This window comes from Vanellus vanellus (genome assembly GCF_965231255.1).
Source record: "Vanellus vanellus genome assembly, chromosome: 3".
NCBI lineage: Eukaryota > Metazoa > Chordata > Aves > Charadriiformes > Charadriidae > Vanellus > Vanellus vanellus.
In genome coordinates, this window is record NC_138907.1 from 129,871,457 (window position 1) to 129,885,593 (window position 14,137).

Below are 14,137 nucleotides of genomic sequence, written 5' to 3' on the forward strand. Positions count from 1 at the left end.
AGAGAACCTGTGTCACCTTCGTCCTGTGTCGATGCCCATGTCACGAGTGCTGTTCCGGGCGAGAACAGTATTTCTGTCGTCTCTGCAGGCCATGGGTGTACCAGGCTACATACCTTGCTGGCTGCACTCCTCGCCCTTCAGGACAGGCACAGAAGGCAGCGTTTGAACGTGCCATTTTTATTTCTTCTTGCTCAGTCAGGTTTGTGGAGAAGTTGACATTTATATTCCTACAGTTACCTCTGTTTTTGCTTCTAAACTGAGCTTGCAGCCATCCATCATTCACCAGTAGCTGCTTAGAGGCACCAGCTGGCCGTAACCTTCGGGAAGGTGCAGGGCAAGTGCCAGAATGTGTTTTCATGAGGGTATAGGATTCCACTTTGCTGAGCGTGGAGAGGGATTCGGAACAGCGATTTGGCAACCTGAACAAAGGAGGAATTTGCTGTCACCTTTTCAGTTGCCTGTCTGCATTTTTCCCCTTTTACTCTTCTGCCCAAGATGTTGAATCTCTTCTTGAACTGAGAATTACCATCAGTGATGTCAGATGGGTTTGGTGTCTTGAGTCATATCTGGTGCTGTGGAATATTGCCTATGAGTCACGGGAAATTATTTATGTTTGGTAAACTTGCCCAGAAATGGGAGAAGATATGATAAATCCGCATCCACTGGCTGCATTATCAGGGCAGATTTTGAGTAGTTGTCAGTACTTGAGGACTTAATTAATACAGCAGAAAGAAGGTCTTTGAATAGGCAGCAAATGTGAGAAAGGAAGAAAATACAGAGGGCTGCATGGGGCACTGGGTGTCGGTAGTCATGGCTTTTGTCTTGTCTCTGCAATACTGACACATACCTGCCTTTCTGTTGGCTGGGGGCTTGTTTAAACTTTTCTTAAGTTAAAGCCTTTTGGCATTTATCTTTATTAATTGTACTAGGTGTTCTTATACTACTGTCATCCCTAAACTATTTCTTACACTAAAAATTTGAATGAATAAGTGTTCTGTCCTTAATTATCTTCATTCTTTCAGCTTTCTTTAATCATAAAACATAACAGGCCTGGTCTGATATTTAGATGTTGGTATCTCTGTGTGTGTGTATTTATATGAAATCAAGTTCTTATGGTAGATATGATGACTATCTCCTTAAATCAGATCTTAGACCTTTCACCCCTTGGTTATGCAGGAGGTGAGGGGTGGGAAGGGAATGGGATTGTTCCTGCTAAGCTGCTCGTCTCTTGTAATTGTTTTCAATAGTAATTTTCTGTAAGTCGGGCTGTCTTTATATAGTTATGCCCTATATTCTTTATTGCTACCTGTGTCACCCCATTGCATCTATTTTTTTCACAGTAATTTACTGCTCAGTTTACTGAGCAATCTGTATTGCTCCAATTATACTGTTGTTGTTTATCACCCTGGTGTGTTGTCTGCAATTTCAGAATATTGAATGTCGTTGGGCCTGTTAGGCCTTGAAAGATCATAAAAAAGAATCCCACCTATATTGATTGGCTGTCAGTCGAAGTTGTCAAGCTACTGATGGAGTAGAATAGTAGTTCAGTTGGAAGGGACCTGCGAGCATCATCTGGTGCCGCTGCCTGACCCCACGCTGAGCCATGGCGTGAAGGGCACTGCCCAAATGCCCCTCGGCACTGCTGGGCTTGGGGCATCCACCACCTCTCCAGGACGCCCGTCCCGGGGTCGGACCGCCCTCTCGCTACAGAAACGCTCCCGCGCGTCTCGTCTGAACCTTCCCGGGCGCAGCTCTGAGCCGTTCCCGGGTGTCCCATCCCTGCACGGGAGGAGAGCTCCGCACCACCCTCTCCACGTCCCCTCCTCGGGAGGCCGCAGAGAGCCACGCGGTGGCCCCTTGGCCTCCCGCTCTCCGCACCAGGCAAACCCCGAGTCCTCCGCCGCTCCTCACAGGACGCCCCTCCAGCCCAGCACCGGCTTGGCTGCCCTCCTGCCGACGCGCTCGAGGACCTTCTCGTCCTGCTCAGACGGTGGGGCCCGGCACTGCCCGTGCTGCGGGTGAGGCCGCGCCGGCGCTGAGCGCAGCGGGACTGACCCCGCTCGGGACCGGCCGGCCGTGCTGTGCCCGATGCCCCCCAGACGCCGTTTGCCCCTGCGGTGCCAGGGCACACTGCTGGCTCCTGCCGAGCTGCTGCCCACCAGCAGCCCCGGTGCCTCTCCGCGGGGCTGCTCTCCCGGCACTCCTCCCCCGAGTCAGGCTCGTGCCGGCGTTATTTCCCCCCAGTAGTTATTTTCTATAGTGTAGTGTTACATTCGTTTAAGTTTTGGGGATGGCAGAACAGTTGCGTCAGTTCTCATTAGCGTAACATCAGCATAACACTGTAGCTGAAATGGAGTAAATTTGCTCATGTTAAAAGTGGCTGCCAAGGGGGAAGGGATTTCTAGGGAAGCCTGGAGTATGGGGAGAAGCTTCCAGCAAATGGATGCTGATGGGGTCCCTAGTGAGGGAAGAGAAGGCGAGGCAATGAGTAAGAAAAGCTGTGAAATGGTAATATGAGGGGAAGATGAGTCTGGATTTGCGAGCCAAATATCTGTATTAACTTTTTCCTCAAGAGGGGAATTGGGTCAGCTGAAAGTGAAGGGATTCTGGGTATGTGGCCATTTGATGGTGAATAGTAATGGTTGATGATTGACAATTAAAAGGTCAATTCTACACTGTCTTCTCTCCCCTAAGTACTTTAAGATGGGAATCCAGTTTTATCACTGCACGTTGCCTGGTGCAGTAGGACTTCAACCATGTCTGTAACTTGTGCATGCCTGTGAAATAGCCTGATAAAGGCATTACAGAGCAGCAAGATGCTCTGGATGGTGGAGGAACAAACCCATATGCACCTTTAGATGCTGCTACATATCTGAGGAAAAACAATATTATGGTGAACTTTGCTGCTGGGAGCGTTGTTCATCTTACATCTATGCAGGTCTTTTCTAGCATTGAGGACTTCCGTAGCCCAAGCTATTCTCGTGCTAGGCTTTAAACTCTCGCTTTGTCAAGTCCCCTCCCCTTACCTTCTTGCTTTCTTGGTTCTTATCTGTGTCTTTAATATTAGATACGGATGTACTTGTGCTGGGTTAACTTTTGCATTTATAAACTGTGTAATCCATTCCTAAGTCTGTTCCTAACTTGCAGCTTTCCCTTTGTTTCTTTCTGCTTAGATCAGTTTCCTCTCTTGAGTTTTGTGTCTCATCACCTTCAGAAAATCCCTCCAGAAAGTTGTGTCTGGGTTCTTGAGTCTTTTTTTGTATCCCTTTTGTTGGGGTTGGAGGTGTTTTTTTTGATATCCTTAGTTAATTTAACCACCAAAAGCCATAAAGATCGAATGTTTTGTAGTGAAAGCTTCCTCTTGGCAACAAAACATCTTTTGTGCAAAAGAAGTTTTCCCTCAAATATGCCCAGGCCTTCAAGTTTAGGTATGTCCCTTTCCTGAAAAGTATGTGCACAATCCTGTCCTGTTAACGAGCAAAGTTCCTGATACTCAAATGAACGATGGGTGGTAATAATCTGGTCTCGCTGTCTTAGAACTCACTTCTGCCTCCATCGTTCCTATGCAGGTGAATCAGCGCAATGTCCCGGGGATCGATAGTGCCTACCTGGCCATGGACACAGAGGAAGGTGTGGAAGTTGTTTGGAATGAGGTTCAGTTTTCTGAGCGGAAGAACTTTAAGCTCCAGGAAGTAAGTTGATGTGTTTCCTGACAAGATCTGGGAAGCATAATGCATGATGGTGGGATTATAGATATTTGTGACCTTTCACGTGGATTATTGGCTGGATTTGGAGTGCTGTGCTGCTTAAATGTAGCAAATTCAGCTTAAGCCAGGTTTCTGCAGAAAACATGATGTAGAACTGTTATTGTGCTACTTCCACGGGCTCTTGTGTTGATTTAGTCTTGGTGATCAAACCATGATCAGCTGAGGTGCAATGTAAGATGAAATCAGATGCTGTTTGTTCTTATATTTAAGGGGACCAAGGCCCAAGAAGAAAAGAAAGTTTGGGCTGATATGGTCTCTGATGTTACATGTCTTTGTCTTTCTGATATTAAGGAAAAAGTTAAGGCAGTGTTTGACAACTTAATTCAGCTGGAACATCTGAACATTGTGAAGTTTCATAAATACTGGGCTGATGTGAAGGAGAATAAGGCCAGGGTAAGTAAAGCTAACACTCTGTTGGGTTTTCTCACTGTATGTCCTGTAGGTAATTAGTGAAGCAGAGGGTAATGTCTCACACTGCCTCTACAGGTCATCTTCATCACTGAATATATGTCTTCAGGGAGCTTGAAACAGTTCCTGAAGAAGACAAAGAAAAACCACAAAACTATGAATGAAAAGGTAACTTTTTTTTTCATATATGCCTATTTTCCCTTCGTGCCGTCAGCCTCTGGAAAGCTCTTTCAGCAGAGGGTCCTGATGAGAAGGGAACCTGGTGATAACACGTGGCTGCAATTCCTTTTTATTACTGGAAACTTGTTTAGCTGCAGGTTCTCTTGGACAGCTGTTCTGTGCCGTTTGCTTTGTTTCCAGCAGTTCTGCAGCTTCATATGTATGGTGGGACAGGCAGATCCCTTTCCATGCATGCATACAGGAAAGAGGGAAGGCGTCTGCGCATGGGAGGAGTTAGGAGGGGAGGTGTGTTTTGTGACCCATATGAATATGTAGAAACTAAATTGAGCATGGGAGTACTGTTCTTAGTTCCTATACACCTGTACTGAGTAAAAGCTAAGGCGCCACAGAATGGAGCATATATTCCTTCATACAAATGGGCTATGGATCGCAGAACTATGGCTTAGTTCCTCTTCCTTGAATGATTTTTATCCTTTTTGCTCCTGTGTCTGTAGGCCTGGAAGCGATGGTGTACCCAGATCCTCTCTGCTCTCAGGTATGTGAATTATTGATTTTGTGGTCTAGCCATCTGTTTAAGTGTAGCCTCTCTCGTGCTAGAATACTAAAAGCTGGAAACGTACGTGCTGCCAAATATTAGCAAACTTCATGGAATGGAGCCTGGAGAGCACTGTGAGTCACCCAGCCTGATTCTTATCCCAGTCATGGTCTGCAGGGTGTCAACTGCACTTCCTATAACAATCCCAGAGTCTTCAGTTAGACAATACTGAAGCCTCTAAAATTGACAAACAGGTGCAATGTAGATTTTAGATCCCAACAGTTGCGACTGATATGATAGCGAGTGTGGGAGTTGAGCATCAGGGAGCTCTCCAGAGTATCCAGCCTGGATCTAACCGTGGCCAAAAGGATGTTGCAAAGAAGCCTCAAAGAAATGAAATTCCACGTGAGAGGAGTGAGGAAAATTTTCTTGGTCTTGACAGCCTGCAGCCCTGTAGCACACAGTGGCTTCGTAATTATTGTGGTGTGATATTGTCAGAAGTGTATGTAGATCTGTACATTTCTTGATGATGCAGATCTTCTACAGCCATCTTAGTGCCACCCAGTTGAATAGAATGTTTGGATTTTTTTTTTGTTTTGATTTTAAAAACTCTTCTGTACCTGAACCAGAGTTGGTGTATAGCTAATAACAGCCTTGGAAAAACAATAATGCAGATGTCGGAGCAAGACTCCTGCTCCATAGAGAAAATTCTGTTGCCATTTGGCTAAATATAGCTGTTGATGTATAGTTGCGGTTCTAATAAGCTTTTGGGAGCTGACAGTCCTTATCACCCTCTACAACTACCTGAAAGGAGGTTTTAGAGAGATGGGAGCTGACCTCTTCTCCCTGGCGACAAGTGATAGGACAAGAGGAAATGGGTTCAAGTTATGTCAGGGCAGGTTTAGATTGGATATTAGGAAGCATTTTTTCACTGAAAGGGTTATTAAACATTGGAATAAGCTGCCCAGAGAGGTGGTGGATTCACCATCCCTGGAGGTGTTTAAGAAAAGGGTAGATGAGGTGCTTAGGGACATGGTTTAAGAGTGGTGGTGTTTTTATCAGGGTAGGTTAATGGTTGGACTTGATGATCTTAAAGGTCCCTTCCAACCTCACTGATTCTATGATTCTATTTGTGCTGGATGCTAATGTAAAACTAAGCAGAGTGAGGCACAAAAACAGGTAGCCTCAAATGTAGCTGGGACCCCAGCACTGAAGAGCTTTATTTGTGCCTGCTGGAAAACGCGACCAGTCATGTTTGTACAGCACCGAGTGCTTTTTTGATGCCCTGGTACCCTGAGTTTCTTGGGAACCGATTGGAAAAAGCTTTCTTTTTTCCCCCCGTGTTCTGGAGGTTGTTAGTTAGAGACAACTGCTTAATTTTCATGATTCTCTCCTGGCCTAGAGGCTGATGTACAGTCACGTAATGTACCTCCCTGCTGGCATGTGCCCTTTGCCTTCCTGTTCTCTTCTGGTGTTGCTTGAGACAGGGAAGGGATGAAGGGAGGGATTCCTGGCCTCAGCCTCGGTAGTCTCCTGACCAGTGCTCTCTTCTGAATCTCTAGCTACCTCCACTCCTGTGATCCCCCAATCATCCACGGTAACCTGACCTGTGACACCATCTTCATTCAGCACAATGGACTGATCAAAATTGGATCAGGTAAGACTTGTTGGAGGTGACCTTTGCCTGTGAGACAAACTGCTCAAACAGAAAAAGGCATCTAATCCTTTCAAGGTGATCTGGCATGATAGGCATGTACGTACACGCATTCCTCCACCTCCGCGTGAGTTGTGCCAGCAATTGGTAGTAGAATTCACTTTTGGTTGGACCACCTTCATGTGTAGGGAGGACTGATACTGGATGCTGTTTCCCTTGCAAGCCCCTTCTTCAGTTCTTGATCTCAGGGGACTGACCCGAGAAATGGTGCTGAAACTTTCAAGCTTTGTATGCATGTTATCCTTGGATTCATCTGCTCTGCAGTCTTTTTCATGTTAGCGCACACAGAATTCTCTTCCCAGTGTTATGAAGCTTTGAGAGCTGTGTCCACTGAGGCCACGAGTGCTTCTTGTAGCAACCAACACTTATAATTGAGGTGGTAGACTCTAGCTGCAGCAAGCTGCTTGTCTTGGCATCCTCATCCAGCATCTCTCACTTTGGCCTGGACTTCAGGATGCTTGTTTGCCTTGGGCTTGTTTGGCAAAGACACGCCCTGTTCAGGCAGACACCTCTGCTGAAATGTTTTATTTTGTAAGAGGTGATCTTTCTGGCAGGGCAGTGCATCCTGCATACTCTGGGGTTTTTTCACCTTTGCTGTTCCTATGTCTCTAAAAATCTGTCTGTAGTCAGGACACATTATGTTGCATTTTGATGTACCCTTTCAAGTGACGGCTTTGCTATCTGTTGTCCAGATAGCAAATATTCTGCAAATATTCTCAAACCTGAAGAGCGTGCACTTGCCATCCTATAGGCTTTTGTCTGTGTGAATTCTTGGTTTGATGTTGACAGGAAAGAATGCTCTGCTTTGCCTGTCATCCAAAAATAGCCTCTCTCCAGGCTGCAGACCTCTGTGGCTTTTCTTCCCATCAAAGAACTCTCGTATTGTCTCTTTGTTCCAGAATTGGGATCTCTGTTCTCTGTAACAAACCTCTAATACATGCTTCTACCTAGGGAACCTGGGTCATGGCAGAAGGAACACTCGGTTCTCTATCTGCCTGTAAAATTTGTGACATCTTGCTCTTCATACAGGCTGATGACATCATGGCTTTCACTTCATTATCTTTCCCTGACTTTGTCCAGCTTGGAGGAATTTCCAAGAGTTGCGTACATCTGATACCTGTATGCTGGTAAACAGAACTGGCTCCCTGGCATTCAATTCAGGCCACTTATGGGAAGTCTATTGTGGACTTGAGGACATAAGAGATCCCTCTCTTTCTAGTTTAGTTTAAAAGTATTCTACAGCTGCAGGCTTTCTGATTGGTAGCCAGCACTTTGTTTGTACCACTTGAAGATGGTATCTGGAGCCGTGGCTTTGTACCAGAGGGACATTCTGCAGCTCAGTAAACACGATGTTCTCAAGAGCATTGGGACTCCTAGTGGTGCCGTTCAGAGGTGCCATTAGAAGAAAGGTGGCTCTTTGAGTGTGGGTCACAAACATTTGCCTCAACAGCGTTACACACCTGCCTGCTCCCTCCAGTTCCAAAGAGCTTTGCTTCTGTTAGGCATGGTGGGAGAGACAGAGGCGATCAGACTGACATGCCCTTTCAAAGAGCAGTGCGCGTCTGGGTGCTGTGATAAGTGCATCCTCGGCAAGAAGAGGAGGCGTGCTGGCAGTGTGACTGTGCAAGAGCAGTGCTTAACTGCAGTTGCTCCCAAACAAACTTTCTTCTGCTCTGCAGTTGTAGACTGCCTTGGTCACCTTGTGTTCAGAAGTGAAGTGATTTATCTGGGAGATTCTTTTCCTTTCTTAAATATAAAAGGAAGTGAGCGCAAGTGGACTTGTGGTCAGAAGAGGAATCCTCCAGATGTGAAAGCTATGGCTCCAGTGCAGGCTGCAATTAAAGTTGCCGATGTTGCAGAATGTATTCTTATTCTGCCAGTGCCCACCCAACTAGGAACGTCAAAACTACATCATCAGAACTGGTGGATGCAGTTGAGTTTGAGTTTCTCCAGTGCTGCTGACTGTGCAGTAGCCAGACAGGCTATTTTCATGTCCGGGCCCTGGAGCGATAGTTGCTTCGGGGTCAGTGACAGTGTTAGGCCTGTGCTTATTGCTTCATATAGTTACTTCTTGGTACCTGAAAACTTTCCTCTGTTTACTTAACAGAAGTGTGGCAGTAATTCTCATGTGTTTAAGAGGAACAATGATTTCAGGATGATCTGCTCTTTGATACCATCCCTGTCCCCAGCACCATTCTGGGCTACGCTCCTGAAAGCTCCTCTTCCCTCTGCTTTTGGCAAAAGAGAATACTTGCTGAATGGGGGGCAACGATGCAGGGAAAGGAAAGTGCATTCTACTGTATTCTGCAAAACATCCTTCTGTCTGCTGGGTGAGGAAGTACTGGAAGAGCAGTGCCCGCGACTTGTGTCGCATTGGAAACGGTCGGCTGCTTGTTCCTGTAGCTCCTGTGCTGGTGGGCGAGCAGCCCTTTTGCCTGTCACTCCTCGCTGCTACTTCAGATTGCAGAAGCATGTGCACTAGCAGGACTGACCACTGTTTTTCTCGTTCTGTGTGTAATTCTGGATCAGTCTCTCTTTCTAGAGCCAACTGTGCTCTGCAGGAAGAAAACAGATTAAATTAGTAGTAGGGTATTGCTGTTACTATTGCACTGAGTTTTGGGAAGTGGGATGAAATCTTTATATGCTGCGGGTTATCTGTTGAATGAAAAGGGAGTGGGCAAGAGGGAGGGTTTCTCATACTGCTTAAATGCAAAAGCCATGCATAATCCATTAACATACTAACTTTTTTTTTTCAGTGCTATAAAGTGCAGGGTTAATAGATTGAAGGAGGAAGAGTGTCAAGTGACCGGGGAGCTTTGGAGAACTTGTGGTCAGGGTAGGAAAGACACCTACAGTTCTTAAATGTGCAGCTGGTGATCCCAGAGCCTGGAATGTTCCAGCTGCTTTCTGGAGCTGTGGTCAGATGAAAACCTTTCTTGTGAGAGGTCGAAGGTGTTTTCTGTGTACCCTTCCACAGGATCCACATGCAACACCATGTTGCATCTGTGCACATCTGCATTGTCTAACAAGCGGAGCTGGGAAGGGAACACGTTGCGAGGTGTTTTACTGTAAGAGGCCGAAGGTGCTCTGAGTGCGAAGGAGAACAGTGTGTCAGACGGGGTGTTTGACACTGCTTCTTGCCTGTTAAGCAGTGTTGGGACATGTTTCTTGTAATTCTGATGGCGAGTGTAAGAACCAGTCACAGGTGGAAAGAGATAATGGGTTTTGAATTAAAAATCCTTTTTGCTGCCCCAGCAGAACCGAGGCCTCAAACTGGAGTGTCCTGTAATGTCTGCTGGTGCCCCTCAGACATGGCCATGTGTCGGCATGTGTATGGTGCCTCCAGGCACTGGGCTGATGCACATGCTTTCCGGTCTTCAACATACCTGACCTCTAGGATTCATTATATATTTAATTGCAGTCTACCCAGAGTCTCTTCAGTTCCAGACCAAGGTGCCAGGAGACTGAGTCTTCATTGGTATTAGCTCTGCTATTAAATTATTTGGCCAGGTATGTAAGTATGGGTTCTGCTGCCAAGATCCCCGCCCAGGAGAAGCCACTGGGAAGTGGGGAAAGGTAGTTGTCTGCTGAGGGGTGCTAAAGGACTGTAGAGCACTCGAAAGAACAGAATTTCCAACTGCTTAGCCCCAGAGTCAGCCGTAATGTTCTACTTGGTCAGAGGTGTCTTGTCTCCCTTGCTCAGCCTGGTTCTCAATTAGAAACGCTAATGTTCCTTGTGTAAATTTATTTTTAAAAGGTGACTGGAGGCAGGGCCAGATTCTCAGTCTTGTCCATGTTTTGCCATGATTCTGACCTAGCTGTCTCTATCGACATTAAGTGCTTGCTGTTTCATCAACTCATTGACTTCTATCTTGTTTTACTTCCCGCTTACGGGCTGCTCTGTTACCAACAGTCTTTCATAGGATATTTGCTAATGGTGAGCAAACTTCTCCGCTCCTGTGATGTGACTACCACTATATATGTAATGTACATTATTTTATTTGTGTGTGTATATATATATATATTTATATATATGTGTGTGTGTATATATCTGTAACACACACAAACATACACACTGATTTATTTATACCGTGTTCCCTTGCTATAAGGCTGGTATGTAAAACTGTTCGGCTTAGGTGCATCCTACTTTGAGACCTGGTGTTCTGCGCTGGGATGCAAACCGTTCCTCGTGCTCTCAGCCAAAGCCTTACAGAGAGGGAGCACTGCCATTTGTGAAGTCTCCTGGTTGTTAGTTCTCTTCCTCTCCTTGTTCTTAGAGCGTGCTAGTCCGTGGGCCCTAGTGCATGCCGGCTCCTGCATGTCAAGCCAAGCGGATGCGTTGTTCTGAGCTCTTCCCAGCTGAACTCTCCACATACATTAGGCGCTCTCCTGCTACTGCTCTGCTAGACTTGGCTGGGCACCAAACCTGGACTAGCCTTTGCTTTGTGCTTGGCTATCCGATTGCTTGCTTGTAGTTTTAACTCCTTAGATGTTTTGTTTCTAAGATAAATGTTTCAGTGAACGGGTCTGGCTCCTGGTGGCCAGAGAGACATCCCGCCCAAACGAGTCCCTGATTGTGAAGTAAGGTGTACTATTTATGTTTCCCCAGACAAAGCTCTGGTTTGGGGAAAACTTGTGCATATGAGGAGGGAGTTGGGCTGCAGGGGGCTAGAGCAGAACTTGACTGCTGCAATTAAATAGAATGCTGCATTTACATTTAAAATAATTACTTTTTTTTTTGCCATCAGGCACTGTTCTCAGTGGTTAGAGTTTGTTTCTACCGTGTTGGGAACCTACAAACTGTCAGCTGGAAGTGGTGGAAAGGCGCCCGTTGGAATGGGCTCTGTGCCTTCTTAGTGTTTGCAGGAGGATGTGGTGCGCTGTCTGTGTCGCCAGCAGAGTAGAGGTGCTCTCAGAAAGCTAAATCTGGGGTCTTGCGTAGCCAAGGGGGAAGGTGGTGTAGTCGGGGCTTGCGGTGTTAGGAGGCCAGCTTGCCTTGGGGATGGCCTGTGTGCCAGAGTGCTGCAAGCTGGAGGAGCGGGGCTGCGGCAGTGGCTCCCTGCGTGGGGTGGAAGAGGCGAGGGGGCACATCAGCAGCAGACTGACTGATCCCGAACAAGCCCACAGAGTAGGAACGTGACCGAGCCTGGGCTTCAGCGCGGGCTCAGTTGTGCTAAGGGCAACAGGGCTTGAGACTAAGAAGCTACTTCTCAGAAGTCAAGTCACTGCTGTGGGCAGAACAAAAGGTCCTCGTTCTACCAAGGCGAGAAAAGCGCCTCAGCCAGTGGTCTTCAGGCTTGAGACGCTGTGGTGTCTCACATGTGCTGAAAGAGCATCAGATGGCCTGCAAATACTGAACTTACTTGGCTGGTTTCTTGAGAACTTGTTTTAACAGTACTGTTTTATCACTGTGTACTGTTCATATGAGAGCTGGAAATGGTGTAATCCTTAGATCTTGAACAGTGATTTGGGTTTGAAAACACTAAATATAGGGTATAAGGCTCCTGCTTTGCTTGAGAATTGAGCTAATAAGGTTGAGTGACATGCTTTCGTAACTAATCTTCCTTTAGTCATTATTTCACTGTCTTGGACTTTATTATCTGATGTTTAAAGACTTGTCATGCTGTTTTTCACATCCTTAACAGACACTTGAGGCACTTAGTAGGTGATGTAGAAATAAAATAGGGGTTACTAGGATGTCTTGGATCTGGCTTTTTTTTTTTTTTCACTAAGGCAAATGTGGTTTTGAGAAAAAATAATGGATAGTTGAAACAGCGTACATAGAAAAATCTATCATAGAAATGGAAAACTTCTTCACCCGCATTCGCGTTCATTTAGGAAGATCTAACATGAATTTATGTAGTTTACCTTCTAGCTGTACAGTTTTATGTGTAGGGCAAAGCACTTGCTCTGCCAAGCCAGACGGTTTCAGTTGCTTAGAAACTTGGCAAAACTAAGGCAGACTTTCATCAGCAGAGGAAGAGCTTTGTCTCTGACTACATGTGCTGCTGGGAGTGAGATGTCGCAGGTGAATAGTTTTGAAAGGAACTTTTTTTGCCCAGAATGCTTCAGAAAGTCCAAAGTGGTATGCAGGTTAGTTTCTTTTTTTTTTTTTTTTTTTTTTTTTTTTTTTTTTTTTTAAAGGCTTTGTCTCACCTCGGTCTGTGTGTGAGTCTTTGAGACTCCCAATGGTGCCGGTCATAAAGAGAAGATTCTTCATATTTGAATTGTTCTTGAGAAACTCTGTTGAACAAACTGGGTGGAATAGGTTAATTTCCAATTGTAATTAATTGACAAACATGTCATGATCTAGCAGCTGTTATGATTACTGGAGTGGCAAAAGTGGTTACCAGAGACCTGCCTTGATTTTGTAGCTAAGCACACGGCTTGAGGCAGGAGGAGCAGCCATAGGTAAGTGACAGTCAGTGGGTTTCTAACTGTGTGGTCAGTTTCTGAAATGGCAACTAAGGCCTGACTGAATGTTGAGTTACAGTGTGTGCTTTTGGGGGAGGGTGTTGGGGTTTTTAAGGTCAGATTTAGTGGTAAGAGTTGGTCTCTTTGGCTTTGTTGCAAGGTCCAAGTGGAATGCTTACTTAACAGATAAACCTCCTACTGTGTCGTGATGGTAAACTCTCGCATTTATTTTGCAGAAGGTTTAAAAGCTGGCTCTTGCTTCATGTGCTTGCCTTCCTTGCTCAGTGTACCTTCTGTGTGCTGCTGTGAGTTATATCATTCATGAAAACACCAGAAAACAGTTATCTTCTAGCCTGGTTGTCATTTTCAATTAAATAAGATCTAAAAAGGTTTCCGTTTCCCAGTTTAGTGGTGCAGGTTATGAGAACGTGCCTTTTCCGTGGTCAGATTTATTCTTCATGTTGCATTGAAGGTATGCGCTGCTTCAGCTTTTCTGGATTGTGTTTTCTCTCTGCCTTCCGGTGGATTTCCAGGATAGGTCAGGGGGTGTGTTACAGTCATCCAGGTCTTCATCTACCCATTTTAGTATTAGTAAGGTAGTTGCATATGTCCTCTCCCTTTGGAGTCCTTTGATTGAAGGCGTGTGGAACATTAGTGTTTTAGAAGGCTCTTTCATGCCGGTTCTTGAAAGGTCACTTGAATACAAACTTAGTGAGTATTTTACTTCTGCGGGATGAAATGCTTAGTGTTCTCCCTGATTGCTGAACAGTTTTATTTGGAATTTTATGTGAAAAAATTTTTGTCGAAGCAGTGGCACTTGACGCAGCATGAGTATAGAGATGCTGTCCAGTCACGTGAGAGGTTAGGAAAGCCAAGCCCACCAGCTGAATCTGGCATGGGATGTGAAGGGCAGCAAGGATTCTACAAGGAAACAGCAGTAGGAAGGCTTAAGGCTCTCTGTTAATTGGGGTGGGGGTCTTGGTAACAAAGGACACAAAAAAAGGCCAAGCTGTTCACTGCCCTTTTCGCCTCAGTCTTTACTTCTCAGGCTGGCCCTCAGGAGTCCCGGGCCACTGAGACCAGAGGGAAAGTCTGGAGCAATGAAGACTTATCCTTGGT

The 14,137-nt window shown here is 45.8% G+C and overlaps 1 protein-coding gene across 1 annotated transcript in view; it reads left to right on the forward strand.

Annotated features, from left to right (window-relative positions):
• NRBP1 (nuclear receptor binding protein 1) overlaps nucleotides 1-14,137 on the forward strand; it is a 42,265-nt gene that overhangs the window by 12,925 nt on the left and 15,203 nt on the right. The window contains exons 3-7 of the mRNA XM_082480412.1: nucleotides 3,570-3,692; nucleotides 4,059-4,160; nucleotides 4,254-4,343; nucleotides 4,850-4,890; nucleotides 6,453-6,547. Coding sequence (XP_082336538.1) covers nucleotides 3,570-3,692; nucleotides 4,059-4,160; nucleotides 4,254-4,343; nucleotides 4,850-4,890; nucleotides 6,453-6,547 — 451 coding nt within the window. The remainder of the gene's footprint in view (nucleotides 1-3,569; nucleotides 3,693-4,058; nucleotides 4,161-4,253; nucleotides 4,344-4,849; nucleotides 4,891-6,452; nucleotides 6,548-14,137) is intronic.